Source organism: Mandrillus leucophaeus, unplaced genomic scaffold (assembly GCF_000951045.1).
Source record: "Mandrillus leucophaeus isolate KB7577 unplaced genomic scaffold, Mleu.le_1.0 Scaffold10, whole genome shotgun sequence".
Classification (NCBI taxonomy): Eukaryota; Metazoa; Chordata; class Mammalia; order Primates; family Cercopithecidae; genus Mandrillus; species Mandrillus leucophaeus.
Window position 1 is genome coordinate 938,020 of NW_012098098.1, and position 15,449 is coordinate 953,468.

At 52.0% G+C, this 15,449-nt stretch overlaps 1 protein-coding gene across 1 annotated transcript in view; it reads right to left on the reverse strand.

Moving 5' to 3' along the window:
* Nucleotides 1-38: 38 nt before the first annotated feature.
* Nucleotides 39-15,449, reverse strand: part of SLC38A8 (solute carrier family 38, member 8) — a 33,070-nt gene continuing 17,659 nt past the window's right edge. The window contains exons 6-10 of the mRNA XM_011971265.1: nucleotides 13,003-13,117; nucleotides 7,548-7,695; nucleotides 6,916-7,124; nucleotides 3,387-3,438; nucleotides 39-246 (exon numbers count right to left, since the gene is read on the reverse strand). Of these exons, the coding sequence (XP_011826655.1) occupies nucleotides 153-246; nucleotides 3,387-3,438; nucleotides 6,916-7,124; nucleotides 7,548-7,695; nucleotides 13,003-13,117 (618 nt within the window). The 3' untranslated portion in view covers nucleotides 39-152. The remainder of the gene's footprint in view (nucleotides 247-3,386; nucleotides 3,439-6,915; nucleotides 7,125-7,547; nucleotides 7,696-13,002; nucleotides 13,118-15,449) is intronic.

Genomic DNA, 15,449 nt, shown 5'->3' on the forward strand with positions numbered 1-15,449 from the left:
CAGCAGAGCCCAACCAGCAGCCCGAGGAGGCAGAGGCATCAGTCTCTCCAGTATCTTTATGATGAGAAATGACATCGGTCTCCCAGCCGCACACAGCAGCCACGTGGGGTCAGCCTCCGGAGGGCCCCTTCCTGCCCGGCACTGGCTGCCCATCAAAACATCTCCCAGACCGCTGCCACCGTGCTCTGCCCGAAGATGAAGGTGCCAACCAGCACAGAGACCACTCCCCAGACCTCCAAGCAGCACCTGCCAAATCAGTAAACCCATATCAGCGCTTTTCTGGATTATTACACAAATAAGCCATGCACACACAGAAAATTCACTATGTAAAGCCCAGTACGGGGTCATCAATTTGGAAAAAAGAAAAATTCAGAATATTCCCAATTACCTGTAGGGATGGGCTTCCAAGACAATGGGAAGCAAAGTGCAAAGTACCCAGGCAATTTTTTTTTTTTTTTTTGGAGGTAGAGTCTCGTTCTGTTGCCTAGGCTGGAGCGCAGTGGCACGATCTCAGCTCACTGCAACCTCTGCCTCTTGGGTTCAAGCAATTCTGCCTCAGCCTCCCAAATAACTGGGACTACAGGCACGCACCATGACACTGGGCCAATTTTTGTATTTTTAGTAGAGATGGAGTTTCACCATGTTTGCTAGGCTGGTCTCAAACTCCTGACCTCAAGTGATTCGCCCTCCTCGGCTTCCCAGAGTGCTGGAATTACAGGTGGGAGCCACCATTCCTGGCCCCAGGCAATTTTTAAAAGCCCTCCGATCCCACCTGTTATTTCATAACCCATTTCTCCCCAGTATTTTATCAAATAAAAAGACATGGGGGCCAGGCACGGTGGCACCCACCTATAATCCCAGCACTTTGGGAGGCTGAGGCGGACGGATGCACCTGAAGTCATGAGTTCAAGACCAGCCTGGCCAACATGGTGAAACCCCATCTCTACTAAAAATAGAAATAAAAAATTAGCCAGGCATGGTGGCAGGCACCTGTATTCCCAGCTACTTGGGAGACTGAGGCAGGAGAATTGCTTGAACCCAGGAGGCAGAGGTTGCAGTGAGCCGAGATTGCATCACTGCACTCCAGCCTGGAGGACAGAGCAAGACTCCATCTCAAAAAAAGAAAAAGACATGGAGAGAGGGGAGACACTGCTTTGAAAGTCCCCCCACCCTCCTCCCTTTCTGCTCCTCATCCTCTGATGAAACCCTATGAAAGTGAAGGAGAAGACGCAAACTCTTAAGTCACACACCATCTCAGAGGAGTAGGGGATGAGGACGCAGGAGGCAGAGGTGGCTGGGACCGGCAGCCACTGAGGCCACATTTGTGAGCTTCGTAATGTAACCAGAGACGGGGTAGACAAGGAGGTCAGAGCAATAACAAGATTCCCACAAAATGGCAGGGCCGCCAGAGGTATTTCTGGCCCCACTAACAAAGGCCAGAAAGATGGGCTGTCATGGAAGGAACATTTCTAACCAAGCAGCATCTCAGCACGGCTGTTCAGCGCCATAAACATCCGTTCATCTGTGCCGGCACTGTGAGGCCAATGTGCCCGTGGGCTGCGGCACTCCTGCAACAGTGCTGATGTAGTAGAAGGACTTAAAGCAGTTTTAGCAATAAAAATATCTTGAAAGCTCATCAGTAAAAACTGTTGTGAGCTCAGATCAAGGGAGAAAACAAAAGCACGAAGACTCCAAACAGCGCCCCAGGGAATGAGCAGCTTAGTGGGTTGCCAGACATTGGGAGGCTAGTTCTAAACCCAAGGCAGGTTTAGAAACATCCAGAAAAACTGCTCTCAATCCAGAAGAAACCAGGCCAGGCCTGCTCCTTTGCAAAAACCAAGCATGGGCTCAATGGGGCTAGAGGGACGGGGGCTAGAGGGGAACAGACCTACAGCTGGGCCCCAAGTTCACGGTTGCTGTCATTTAACATTATCTGTGGTGGGGTGAAGGGTGGCCCCCAAAATTCATGTCCACCTGGAACCTGTGCTGGCGAGCGTATCTGGAAACTGGGTTTTGCAGATGTAATTAAGTGAAAGATCTTGACAGAAGATGCAACCTAGATTTAGGGTGGACCCTAAATCCAAGAGTAGGTATCCTTATAAAAGAAAGGCAGCCAGGTGTGGTGGTGGGCGTCTGTGGGCCCAGCTCCTGCGGGAGGCTGAGGCAGGAAGATCGCTTGAGCCCAGGAGGTTGAGGCTGTAGTGAGCCATGATTACACCACTGCACTCCAGCCTGAGCAACAGAGCAAGACTCTGTCTCAAAAAGTAAAATAAGTAAAAGCAGAGGGATATTTGAGACCCAGAGACACAGGGAGAAAGCTAGATAAAGACAGAGGCAGAGACTGGAGTGATGTAGCCACAGGCCAAGGAGCACCTGGGGCCACCAGAAGCTGAGGAGCCTTCAGAGTCCAGCCCTGCCAACACCTTGATTTCACACTCCTGGCTCCAGAACCGGGAAAAAAAATCATTTCTGTGGCCTGAAGCCTCCCCACCAGGTCCCAATTTGTGGTAATTTGTTACAATGACACCAGAAAACTAATACCTCATCTCTTTACCTGTCTCAGCCTCAGTTTCCACATCTGTGGAATGGGAGGGAGTCACCCGGACCCTCAGGCTCCCCAGGGGCAGCTGAGGAAAAGCCCGTCATTCATGTGCACGTCATCCTCTTCAGTGGGTCAGACTCAGCTGCCCAGTGGCAAAGCAGAGAGGCTCAGTTGTGTCTGATCCACAGGCCCGCTCAGGGATAAATATTTGTCAGATAAAGGAAAGATCCAAATTCTCTGGTCTCAACAGCACTGTATGCCAGGCAGGTGGGTTAGCACGGGGCCTGGGAGCCAGGGGCCTGAGTTGCATCCTAGTTCTGTCCTCACTAGCCTCCTGGCCCGCCTCCTCATCTGTAGGATGGAGACATCCGGGTATGGTGGGGAGGTGAATATGTAAAAGGACCTAGCACAGTGCCTAGCAGAGGAGCCTCGGAACGGCAGCCCACTGCTGTGATAGAACATGTTGTCCTGGTGTCTGGCCGGCCACAGGGTCTCTCTAACTCAGCCTGCACCCTGATCCTGCCCTGGGTCCGAGCCAGGTAGCAAAGGAGGGTACAGATGCACCACTAGGTGCTTCCAGAGGCTGGAATCTACATGAAATCCCAACTACAGACCCTCAAAGCAGAAGGGAAAGCCCTTGCAGGACCCGGCATCACTGGCCTGGGCTCCTGTCCTGGCTCAGATGCCCTCATAGTGGGTGGACAGAGACTCTCTTCCTGTGACCTGCAGATTTCTCATCTGCAGGATGCGGAGGATGGGAAATAGGAAGTCCAGGGTCCCCTGAAGCATTCTTACTCTGATCTGGGGCACGCCCAGGTTGCCACTTCATCTTAGGGACACTTACTTGACTCTTGGTCCTATAGGCTCGATGCCCATTGCGCAGATGAGGCACAAACCTGCAAAAAAGACAGGGTCACCCTCAGCTCTTCGTTATCAAACCCAAAGCAACAAAGAGGTCCCGGGAGAAGTCCTCAGGGACCCAGGAGGTCAGCAAGGCCTCTGCCCACAGGTGCCCCTGGCTCAGGCCCCCTGGAGAGGCAACGCGGTGGAACTGGAAGGATGGGGCTGGAGTCCCAGCTCAACATGCCTTGTGACTCAGCCAGAGGTCTGGCAACAACTGGCTTCCCAGAGCCCCGTGTTTCAGGCAACCTTGACAACATGCCCTCCACAGCAGAGTCTGTGAGGAGATGGTGAGAGTCCATGCCTGACGCCCAGGAAGGGCTCAGCAACTGGCAGCTACCATTATTACTATTATTATTTTTTTTTTTTTGAGACAGAGTCTCACTCTGTGGCCAGGCTGGAGTGCAGTGGTACCATCTCAGCCCACTGCAACCTCCACCTCCCGGGTTCAAACGATTCTCACGCCTCAGCCTCCTGAGTAGCTGGGACTATAGGCACATGCCACCACGCCCAGCTAATATTTGTATTTTTAGTAGAGACGGGGTTTCACTATGTTGGCCAGGATGGTCTCAACCTCGACCTCGTGATCTTCCCGCCTCAGCCTCTCAAACTGCTGGGATTACAGGCGTGAGCCACTGCACCCAACCTTTTTTTCTTTTTCTTTTTTTTTTAATAGGTCTGCTAGGATTCAGGGCCATGTAGCTCGACCTAAGGTTCCCAAAGAATCCTCTCTTATCCCAAACCTGTCCTGGGCAGTCCTTCCCAGCACAGGAAACAGCCAGTGCTGCAACTGGCCACCTGATCACAGAACCAGAACTTAATCCAGCAGCCCAGACCAGGGAGTGTGACGGAGGAGCCACGTGGCCACACCCTCACCTCTGAGAAGCTCCACCCGGAACTGGAGTGAGCAGCAGTGTGGCCACACCCTCAGCCCTGAAAGCCCCGCCCAGAGCCTGAGGGAGGGGCTGTGTGACCACACTCTCACCTCTGAAAGCCCCACCCAGAGCTGAGGGAGGAACTGCATGGCCACACCCCTCATCTCTGAAAGCTCCAAAGCCTGAGGGAGGAGCCGTGTGGCCACACCCCTCACCTATGAAAGCCCCGCCCAGAGCCGAGAGGAGCTGTGTAGCCACACCCTCACCTCTGAAAGCCCCACCCCAAGCCCGAGGGAGAAGCCACACAGCCACACCCCTCACCTCTGAAAGCCTCACCCAGAGCCTGAGTGAGGAGCTGCATGGCCACGCCCTCACCTCTGAAAGTCCAGCCCACAACTGAGGGAGGAGCTGTGTAGCCACACCCCCATCAATGAAAGCTTTGTCCAGAGCGTGCAGGAGCAGTTGTATGGCTACACCCCTCACCTCTGAAAGTCCTGCCCAGAGTCGAGGAAGGAGCTTTGTAGCCACACCCTCACCTCTGAAAGCTCCACCCCAAGCCCAAGGGAGAATCCACGTGGCCACACCCCTCATTTCTTTGAAAGCTCCACCCAGAACCTGAGGGAGGAGCCACATGGCCACACCCCCACCTCTGAGAGCTCCGTGCAGAGCCAGGAGCAGAGTGGGTGGCTGTTCTCCTCTCCTCCATTCACTTTCGCAGTTTTTATCCCTTAATCCCAGTAGACCCCAATTTACAGGAGCTAGGGCAGGTACAGTTAGATTCTCAAGGGACTATATCAAAGACAACCCCTGAATCTTAACTCACCTGCTAAGAAACCCGCTTTTCATATTCCACACATCAGTTGGCCTCTGATAACCAAGGTTTCTCTGTGGCCCTCAATTCTTCCATCCCCCACCTCCGGACTATTGACAAAGTTGTCACCACCCACTTACCTGGGACCCTGAACAATGTTTCATTTCATTTCATTCCCTCATTCGAGTTTTGGAAAACCTCTAAGAGCTTCTCCTGTGCTTTCTGTAAGTTTCACCAATGAGCATCTACTTCTTGTCTGTTTGACATAAGGGCTGCATTAGGGTACTGGGGATACCTGGCTAAGGGTCGCCAAGCTCAATGTCTCCTTGACGGGGTTCCTCTCACGGCTGAATCACAGGGTCCACTCACGGAACACGCACTGAGGGACCCTCGACTGTGTACTCAGCATTTGCTGTGCGTGGGGCCCTGGAACAGCCCCCACTGCAGATGTGGGGTCTCTGTTCTGGGCTCCAGTGGGTCACTACAGTGTTCTCTCTTCCTCTGGAAGAAGCATCCCTCCAGCTTCTCCTTGCCGGCTTCCCCTCAGATAACGCTTGGGCTGTTCTGAATTGCAACAGCTCTCCATCGCACACTAACTTTGGGAAGGTTTCCTAAGAAACCATCCTTCGCAGAAACAGTGTTTGCCTCCAGGGCCTGGGGGCAGGAGGGGAGGGAGCCTTCACAGGGTGCCTTGAGCCACGTGACTTTCACATATATGATTTTCTTTTTTAATAAAACAAAATCCTTTACCAGGAGGTACCAGCAGTAGCATGGACAGAGCTGTATGATTGACCCTCGGCCCTGCTGCACACTAGCTGTGCCCCATGGGGAGTTCAGGGCCTCGGTCTTCCCATCTATGGAGTGGGATAATAAAGGTTCCTCTGTCAAGGATGTCCATCAGGAGCTGTATTAGTCTGCTTGCGTGCTGCTAATAAAGACCTACCAGGGACTAGGTAATGGTTTTGGTTTTTGTTTTTTGAGATGGAGTTTCACTTTTGTTGCCTAGGCTGGTGTGCAGTGGCACGATCTTGGCTCACCGCAACCTCTGCCTCCCGGGTTCAAGTGATTCTCCTGCCTAAGCCTCCCAAGTAGCTGGGATTGCAGGCATGCGCCACCATGGATGGCTAATTTTGTATTTTTAGTAGAGAAAGGGTTTCTCCATGTTGGTCAGGCTGGTCTCGAACTCCTGACCTCAGGTGATCTGCCTGCCTCAGCCTCCCAAAGTGCTGGGATTACAGGTGTGAGCCACTGTGCCCGGCCAGAGGCTAGGTAGTTTATAAAGGACAGAGGTTTAATGGACTCACAGTTCCACATGGCTTGGGAGGCCTCACAATCATGGCAAAAGGCGAATAAGGAGCAAAGTCATGTCTTACATGGTGGCAGGCAAGAGAGCTTGTGTGGGGGAAGTCCCATTTATAAAACCATTGGATCTCATGAGACTTATTCACTACCACGAGAACAGTAGGGGTGGAACCACCCCCTTGATTCAACTATCTCCACCTTGCCCTGCCCTTCACAGATGAGGATTATCACAGTGCAAGGTGAGACTTGGGTAGGAACACAGCCAAAGCGTGTCAGGAGCTACTGAGACGTTCAATGAGTGAGGGAAGGTATGTAAAGCCCAAGCCCTGTGCCTGGCTCAATAAACAGGGCACCTACATGGGGCCTTAATCCTACCTGTATGCGTCTCCCACCTTCCAGAACCTTGACCTCCAACACGGGGAGTCCCCACAGAGATGAACAGGGAAGAACGAGTGGGCAGAAAGCCTGGAAAGCAGGAGCCTCACCTGGGAAGATGAAGATGAAGAAGGAACTGATGCCTCCGATGATGCTGACGATCTCGCTGAGGTCGGGCATAAACAGCACCATGGCAAGCGTCACGGTGACCCACAGGACAGTCAGCGGCATCCGGACCCACAGCCCTGAGGGGTCAGCCAGGGCCCTGGGCCCCCATCCCCGCAAGCAGCTTCTCCTCCAGAAGTCCTGCATCACCGACCTGGAGGCCACGCCCAACACAGACAATGGGCATCCCAGGGGCACCAGCCTCCACCTGCCAGCTGCTCCCCCAGTCCTCCAGGAGTCCCCCCCCTCCGCCCACACCTGCCAGGGCTCCTGTTCCACAGTCAGGCATTAATTCCCCAGGAGATCTTGCCAACCCTCAGGGGTTCTGCCACCATCAGGCAGCCCATGGGACAAGGGATAAAGCACATGGTTCGAGTTCCAGTCCTAGCTGTGACACACACTCACGGGGTGACTTTGGGCAATCTACCTAAATCCTCTGTGCCTGTTTCCTCCTCTCTACAACTGGAGATAATGGTAGTCCGACAGCCGTGTAACCCACACCTGGGCACATGCTCAATCACAGCACACGTCAGCAGACCATGCTGAACGGTGCCCCCCCCACTGAGCCAGGCCTCACCTTCCCAGGAAGAGCACGATGGGGTAGACAGTTACAATGGAGACAGCAAAAAGGACCCGGGCCACAATGATGACCATGTCATTGCCTGGGTAGGACATCAAGATGTCAGCAGAAACTTCTGTCCCAAAGGTCAGGAAGCCATAAACCCCTGAAGGTGGGAAAGGACGAAAGCCAGAGAGTGAATTAGGAAAATGCTGTCCCCTCCCCTACCAACAGATGGATAGTGCCTGGCTTTACCACCTAGGATTTTGGCAGGGATAGCCCAACGCTTTCCTGTCCTAAGCCTATACATGACCCTGCTCCACGGATTCAAAACTCCTGCAGACAAATCCGCCACTTGTCCTTCTTTCAAATCGCTCACAGAGCTGGTGCACAGAGCTTACCCATAGCACGTGTGTTGACTAGAAGCACAGAACACTCTGAAAAATACAAACACACCTCCCATGCCCTGTCCATCTCACTCCTACGACATCTAAAGAAAGCAGCTAGCTGTGCACACATTTCCAAATGGGGAAAACCAAGAGCCAGGGCGTCAACAAATGCCTGGAATCACACAGCTAGTTTTCGTGGACTGAGGACTACAGCACCAGTCCCTTTGCCCCAACAGAGTGATGCTGCTTCCATCACCCCCAGTTGCCTGCCCTGTCCTGAGACATCTGCCTCTGACTAACAGCCACGTCCCTTTCACCTCTCTGCAAGCCCTTTCTGAGAGGTCCCATGGCCCTGGCAGTGAGAACGTGTGGAGGTGACACTGAATCGCTGAGTCTGACCCACGGATTACAGACTGATGGGACCTCCTCTGCTGGGGAGGGAGTCACCCAGCAAGTTTCCTGGGTAACCACAGTATCTTAGTCCATTTTCTGTTGCTTACAACAGAATACCTGAAACTGGGCATCTCATAAAGAAAAGAAATTTACTTCCTATAGTTATGAAGGCTGAGAAGTCCAAGACTGAGTGACCACACTGGGAAGGCCTTCTTGCCAATGGGGACTGTCTTCAGAGTTCCGAGGTGGCACACGGCATTGCACAGCAAGGAGGGTGAGCTCTGACTCAGCCCTCATTCCCTCTTCTTATAAAGCCACCAGTGCCATGTCCATGATAACCCATCAGTCCATTCACCCATTAATCCATTAAGCCTCTGCCCCATGCCTGCCTCTTATGTGGCCTCTTCGGCTGGACCTAGAAACTAAAATCGACACCAGTGAGACAATCAGATCAATGGGAGAAAAGCCTACAGATCTTATTAATTCTCCATGTACATGGGCTCTTAACAGAGTGATGTCTGAAGAAGCGGCCAAAATGAGATGCTTTTATGCTTTTGAGACAAAGAATAAATCTGACAAGGAATAACAGGCCAAAGGGGATCTGGTCAGGGGCAGTGAATTTCTAGGGGAGTCACTAGGAGATATATGGGGTGGGTATAAAACTAGCAGACGCTAAGGGCTAGTTCAGTAAGTGGATTTATTCAGGTCCATTGTAGCCAGAAATCCCGCTTCCAGTGATGATGACTATTTCCTCACCCTGGTATGGGGAGGGGGCCCCTCCCAGAGGAATTTTTATGGCTTGATTCCTGCAGAAAAAGTCAAGTCAGCTAGCCCTTTCTGAAACTCCAATTTCTCGTGTGTGTGTGTGTGTGTGTGTGTGTGTGTGTGTGTGTGTGTGTGTATAATTTTTTTTTTTTTTTTTTTGAGCTGGAGTCTCACTCTGTCATCCAGGCTGGATTGCAGTGGCACAATCTTGACTCACTGCAACCTCCACCTCCCATGTTCAAGCGATTCTCCTGCCTCAGCCTCCTGAGCAGCCGGGATTACAGGCACGTGTCACCATGCTCGGCTAAATTTTTGTATCTTTAGGAGAAATGGGGTTTCACTGTGTCAGCTAGGATGGTCTCGATCTCCTGACCTCGTGATCCACCTGCCTCAGCCTCCCACAGTGCTGGGATTACAAGCATGAGCCACCATGCCTGGTCTCCGATATTTTCAACCCGAAATAATCAATGTACCAGTTTGGCATACTGGCAGATGGCGCGTCCTTCAACCCTTCACCACAAATGGATTAATCTGTTCATGAGAGCAGCGTCCTCGTGACTCCACAGCTTCTTAAAGGCCTCACCTCTTGATACTGCCATACTGGCAATTACATTTCAACAGAAGTTTGGAGGGGACAAAGAATCAAACCACAGCATTCTGCCCCTGGTCCCCAAAACTCATATCCTCCTCACAGATAAATACCCCACAGTTATTCCAACCCCATGGCCCCAAAGTCTTCATGTGCTCCAGCACCAACTCAGAGGTCCAAACTCCAGCGTCTGCTCTGTGAGCCTGTGCAATCAAAAGCCATCTACTTCCAAGACACAGTGGCAGTGCAGGCAAAAGAAACATTCTCATCCCAGCAGACAGACCAAGGCCAAAGGCAAGGAGTAAAGGCTCCAAGCAAGTCTGAAACCCAGCAGGGCAGACGCTCAAGCTTCAAGCTGGAGGATCATCTGTTTTGACACCACGTGCCACCCCCTGGACACACTGGGGCAACTCCACTCCTACGGCTTTGCCGGGTACAGCCCACGTGTCTGTTCACAGGGGCTGGCGCTTGATGCCTGAAGCTTTTGCAGGCAGGTGTTGCACATTGCTGCTAACTTCGCGGTTTGTAGCCCCAGCGGCGGTCCCACTCTCACGACTCCACTAGGCACTGCCCTGGCAGAGATGCTCTGCAGTAGCTCCAACCTGCATTTCCACTTGGCACTGCCCTCATGGGGGCTCTGTAGAGTGGCTCTGCGGCTGTGACAAGTCTCTGCCTGGACTCCTACACTTTCCACAACATCCTTTTTTTTTTTTTTTTTGAGACAGGGTCTTGCCCTGTCACCCAGGCTCGAGGGCAGTGGCACAATCACAGCTCATTCCAGCCTTGACCTCCAGGGCTCAAGTGATCCTCCCGCCTCAGCCTCCTGAGTAGCTCGAACTACAGGCTCACACCACCATGTTCTGCTAATTTAAAAAAATGTTTTGTAGAGACAGGGTCTCACTACATTGGCCAGGCTGGTCTTGAATTCCTGGCCTCAAGCAGTCCTCTCACCTCAGCCTCCCAAAATGCTGGCATTACAGGCATGAGCCACCACACCTGGCCTGAACAACATCTTTTGAAATCTGGCCAGAGGCTGCCAAGTTTCTGTAGCTCTGGCTGCCAGGCTGCAGAATTAGCACCACGTGGATCCTGCCAAGGTTTACCACTTATACCTCTGGGGCTGCGGCACGAGCCAGACCAGAGGCCACTTGAGCCAAGGCTGGTGCAGTGAGGAACCCTGTGCCAGGGTCCAGGGAGCAGAGACATAAGGGCACCTAGGATAGCCTGTGGAGGCACTCTGGGTCTGTCCCCAGAACCATCCTGCCCTGGAGGCCCCTGAGCCTGCGATGGGAGGGGCAGCCTCTAAGATCTCTGAAATGCCTTCAGGGTCTTTCTTCCATTCTCTAGATAATCCTTTCTCTCTGTGCTAATCTCCTTAGCAAAAGGTCTCAGGGCCATAACCTTGGTTTCCTATCCAGAACACGCACTGCACTCTACACGGCCAGGCTGAAAGAGTTCCAGATCTTGCTGCTTTGCTTCTCTTTTGATGATCAGTTCCCTCTTCAAGTCATTTTTTGCCTGTCCCAGCATAACGTGAGCAGCTAAGAATAGCCATGCAGCATCGTGAATGCTCTGCTACTTGATATCTCTTCTGCCAGACACCCTAGTTCGTCCTTTTTTGCCGGGGGAGACAGTCTCTTTCTCGTTGCCCAGGTTGGAGTGCAGTGGCACGATCTTGGCTCACTGCAACCTCCCCCTCCCAGGTTCAAGTGATTCTCCTGCCTCAACTTCCCGAGTAGCTGGGATTACAGGTGCCCACCACCATGCCCAACTAATTTTTTGTATTTTTAATAGAAATAGGGTTTTACCATGTTGGACAGGCTGATCTCAAAATCCTGACCTCAAGTGATCCACCTGCCTCGGCCTCCCAAAGTGCTGGGATAACAGGCATGAGCCGCGGCACCCGGCCAGTTCTTCCCTTTCAAGTTCAGCCTTCCACAAAGCCCTCGGGCATGGACACGGTTCAGCCAAGTTATTTACCAGTTTCTAACAGGTTTGGCCTTTACTCCAGCTTCCAAACCCTTGTTCCTTGGTTCCGTCTGAAACCTCCTCAGAATAGCCTTTACTATCCATGACTAGCTACAGCATCTAAGAATTTCCAAATGTTCCCTAGTCTTGTCTCTAAGCCCTCACCAGAATCTAGCCTTTTTCTAGCCTGCTCCTCCAAATTCTTCCAGCCTACACTCATTGCCCAGCTCCAAAGCCACTTCCACGTTCCAGGTAGTCAATCATCAACTCTTTATACCAATTTTCTGTCTTAGTCTATTTTTTGTTGGTTACAACCGAATGCCTGAAACTGAGTAATTTATAAAGAAAGGAATTTTATATTTTTATAGTTATGGAGAAGTCTGTATTTCTCCATATGAGAAGTCCAGGATTCTCAGTTATGAGAAGTCCAGGATCAAGAGGCTGCATCTGGTGAGAGCCTTCTTGCTGGGGGGGACTTTGCAGAGCCCTGAAGTGGCACGCAGGGTGTCACATGGCGAGGGGGCTGAGCATGTGAGCCCAGGACTCTCTTCCTCTTCTTACAAAGCCACCAGCCCCACTCCCATGATAACCTATTAATCCATTAATCCATGAATAGATTAATCTGTTCATGAGGGCAGAGGCCTCATGCCCCAATTCCCTCTTGAAGGCCCCACCTCTCAACGCTACCACATCGGGGATTAAATGTCAACGTGAGTTTTAAAGAGGATAAATATTCAAACCATAGCACACAGGAGTCCAAGGCTGCCTGACAGACCCACTGCAGCCCAAGAGCTTCCTAGATTGGAGGATACGATGTGAATGAAAAAAAGACTGGAGTGAAGGGGCCAACCAGAAGCCAGGTGCGCTAGAGACCTGGGTCTGTGCTTCCGACGCACTGTGTGATCTTGGGTGTCACAGCCCCTCTCCGAGCCACACTTTCCTCACCTTTAAAGACCCTCTGCCTCCCACACACAGTTTGTGGGCACCTGAGTCCACTGTACCCACAAACGTTTTGTAAACCACCATCCAGATGTTACAATGTAATGACCGACAGCAGTCAATGTCCTTTGAACAGCAGGCAGCAGGGCTGGGGTGTGGTGTGTAAGAGCAGGGGCTGTGGAGATGGCTAGGCTGGAGTTCAGTTCTCAGCTTTGCACATCTAACTGTGAAACCCTGAACAAGTTCTGGAGGGCCTCTGAGCCTCGGCTTCCTCATCTATGAAATGAGGCCTTTTCCTATGGACACTAAGGATTAAATGAGTCCAGGGGCTCAAAACGTGGAGTATTGGGCCCAGCACATGGTCAACTCTCTAGAGAGATTCCCACTGTTACTCCCCACCCTCTGCAGGGGTGCCTGGGAAGGGCCTTACCCGTCAGTGAATAGATGAGGCAGCAGGCCAGCAGGGACAGCACGGAGACCAGGGCCCAGTGGGAGAGGCTCCGCTTGTGCATGCTACAGTAGATGGAGACAGCAGCTTCGTGACACTGCAAGACAGAGGGCGGCTCAGCAGGACGCTGGCATCCCCCGGAACCAGAGATGCGAAAAAGCACTCATATCCAAAAGGTGGGAAATGTGGGATAGGATGAGGTTTCTCTTCAAATAGCCTGATCAATCCTTTATTCTTTAATTCACAGTACACCCCCACCCCTTTTCCCTTTTTTTCTTCCTTCCTACCTTTGTTACATGTCCAAACACGCCACAGTACCAGGTGTTATCAATACCAGCTCACATTCCTTTTTCTTTAAAAAAAAAAAAAAAAAAACTAGCTCTCTAGCTCATTACAAACACCCCTTCCCCTTTCCCCTCTCCTCCTTACCTGCCCACCTTATCTCAAAAAAGTTCCAATGTCTAACCAACCGAGACTGGTTTAGATTGTGCGGCTCAACCCCAGCCAGCGGGAAAAGCGTACAGGGGCAGGACTTGCATCAGGAAGAAAGGCCCTCGTACCCCTTTGTTCAGGTGTGCTCTCATGGCAATTGGCCCTCTGCACAAAAGTAAAATCACTTTGCTAAGAATCCTTTAAGTGTTCAATTTCGTTAAGATTTTGAGCGTTATTCCCAACAGACACAACCCACGTGCCCACCAAGAGCAGAGGGCGTAAATCAGTGGCAGGATGCTAACACACAGAGCATGACATGGCTCTGACAAAGAACCGTGCACCTCAACACAGAAGAATCTCGCAGACAGAACGTTGAACACAAGAAGCCAGATAGGGGCCGGGCGCGGTGGCTCACACCTGTCATCCCAGCACTTTGGGAGGCCAAAGGGTGCAGATCACTTGAGGTCAGGAGTTCGAGACCAGCCTGGCCAACATGGCAAAACTCCATCTCTAAAAGTACAAAAATTAAGCCGGGCATGGTGGTGAGCACCTGTAATCCCAGCTACTCGGGAGTCTGAGGCAGGTGAATTGCGGGAATCTAGGAGGCAGAGGTTGCAGTGAGCCAAGATCGTGCACTGCACTCCAGCCTGAAAGACAGAGACTCTGTCTCACAAGAAAAAGCAGCCAGACAGCAGAGAATGTTTCCGTTAATGGATGCAAAGTTCAAGTTACAAGATGAACGATTCTACACCAGGGTTTCTCAGCCTTGGCACAACTGATGACCAGTGTGGGATAACTCCTGGCAGCCGCCCTGTGTGATGCTTGGGGCGGGGGGATGTTGTGCAGTGTCCCTGGCCGGGACCTACTAGATGCCAGTAGCAGCCCTCCTTCCCCAAGTTGTGACAACCCAAAATGTCTCCAGACATGGCCAAATGTTCCCTGGGGGTATAACCAACCCACATGAACCCGTGCTAGAAGGCAGGATGGTGGTTTGGGTAGGGTGGGTGCTAGTGACTAGAAAAGGTCATGAAGGGGGTCCTGGGGGCTTGACCATGTCACGTGGGTGCACACATACTTAGAATCTACATACTGTATATGTAACATGCTATATTGGGGTTAGATTTTTTTTTGGTAGACATGGGTTCTTACTGCATTGTCCAGGCTGGTCTCAAACTCCTGAGCTCAAGCAACCCTCCTGCCTTGGCCTCCCTAATTGCTGAGATTTCAGGTGTGAGCCACCATGCCCAACAGGGATAAGAATTTTAAATTCAGGAGGGAGCGGTAGCTCATGCCTGTAATCTCAGCACTTCGGATATGCCAAGGTGGGTGGATCACCTGAGGTCTGGATTTGGAAACCAGCCTGTCCAACAAGGTGAAATCCCATCTCTACTAAAAGTATAAAAATTAGGTGTGGTGGCACACGCCTGTAATCCCAGCTATTTGGGAGGCTAAGGCAGGAGAGTAGCTGGAGCCTGGGAGGCAGAGTCTCACTCTGTCACCCAGAATGGAATGAAGTGGTGCCATCTTGGCTCACCGCAACCTCCGCCTCCTGAGTCCTCAAAAGACTCTCCTGCCTCAGCCTCCGGAGTAGCTGGGATTACAGGCAGGCCCAGCTAAGTTTTTATACTTTTGGTAGAGACAGGGTTTCACCATGTTGTCCAGGCTGGTCTCATACTCCTGACCTCAAGTGATCCTCCCACCTCAGCCTCCCAAAGTGCTGGGATTACAGGCGTGAGCCACCAAGCCCAGCGCAATGATTTTTGTTTAATGCACGACATACACAGTCAATGCCAACAGCCCATGAGTCACGTGGATTCATTTCTTTGGGTGGGTTGTGGACACTGGTGATTCATGAACAGCCAAGGGAACATTGATGTACAGCCAGGGCTGCGCGGGGAGGCTCTGCTCTGTCCAGACACGAGGGGCAGGGAGGCTGCTCTGTCCAGACACGAGGGGCAGGGAGGCTGCTCTGTCCAGACACGAGGGGCAGGGAGGCT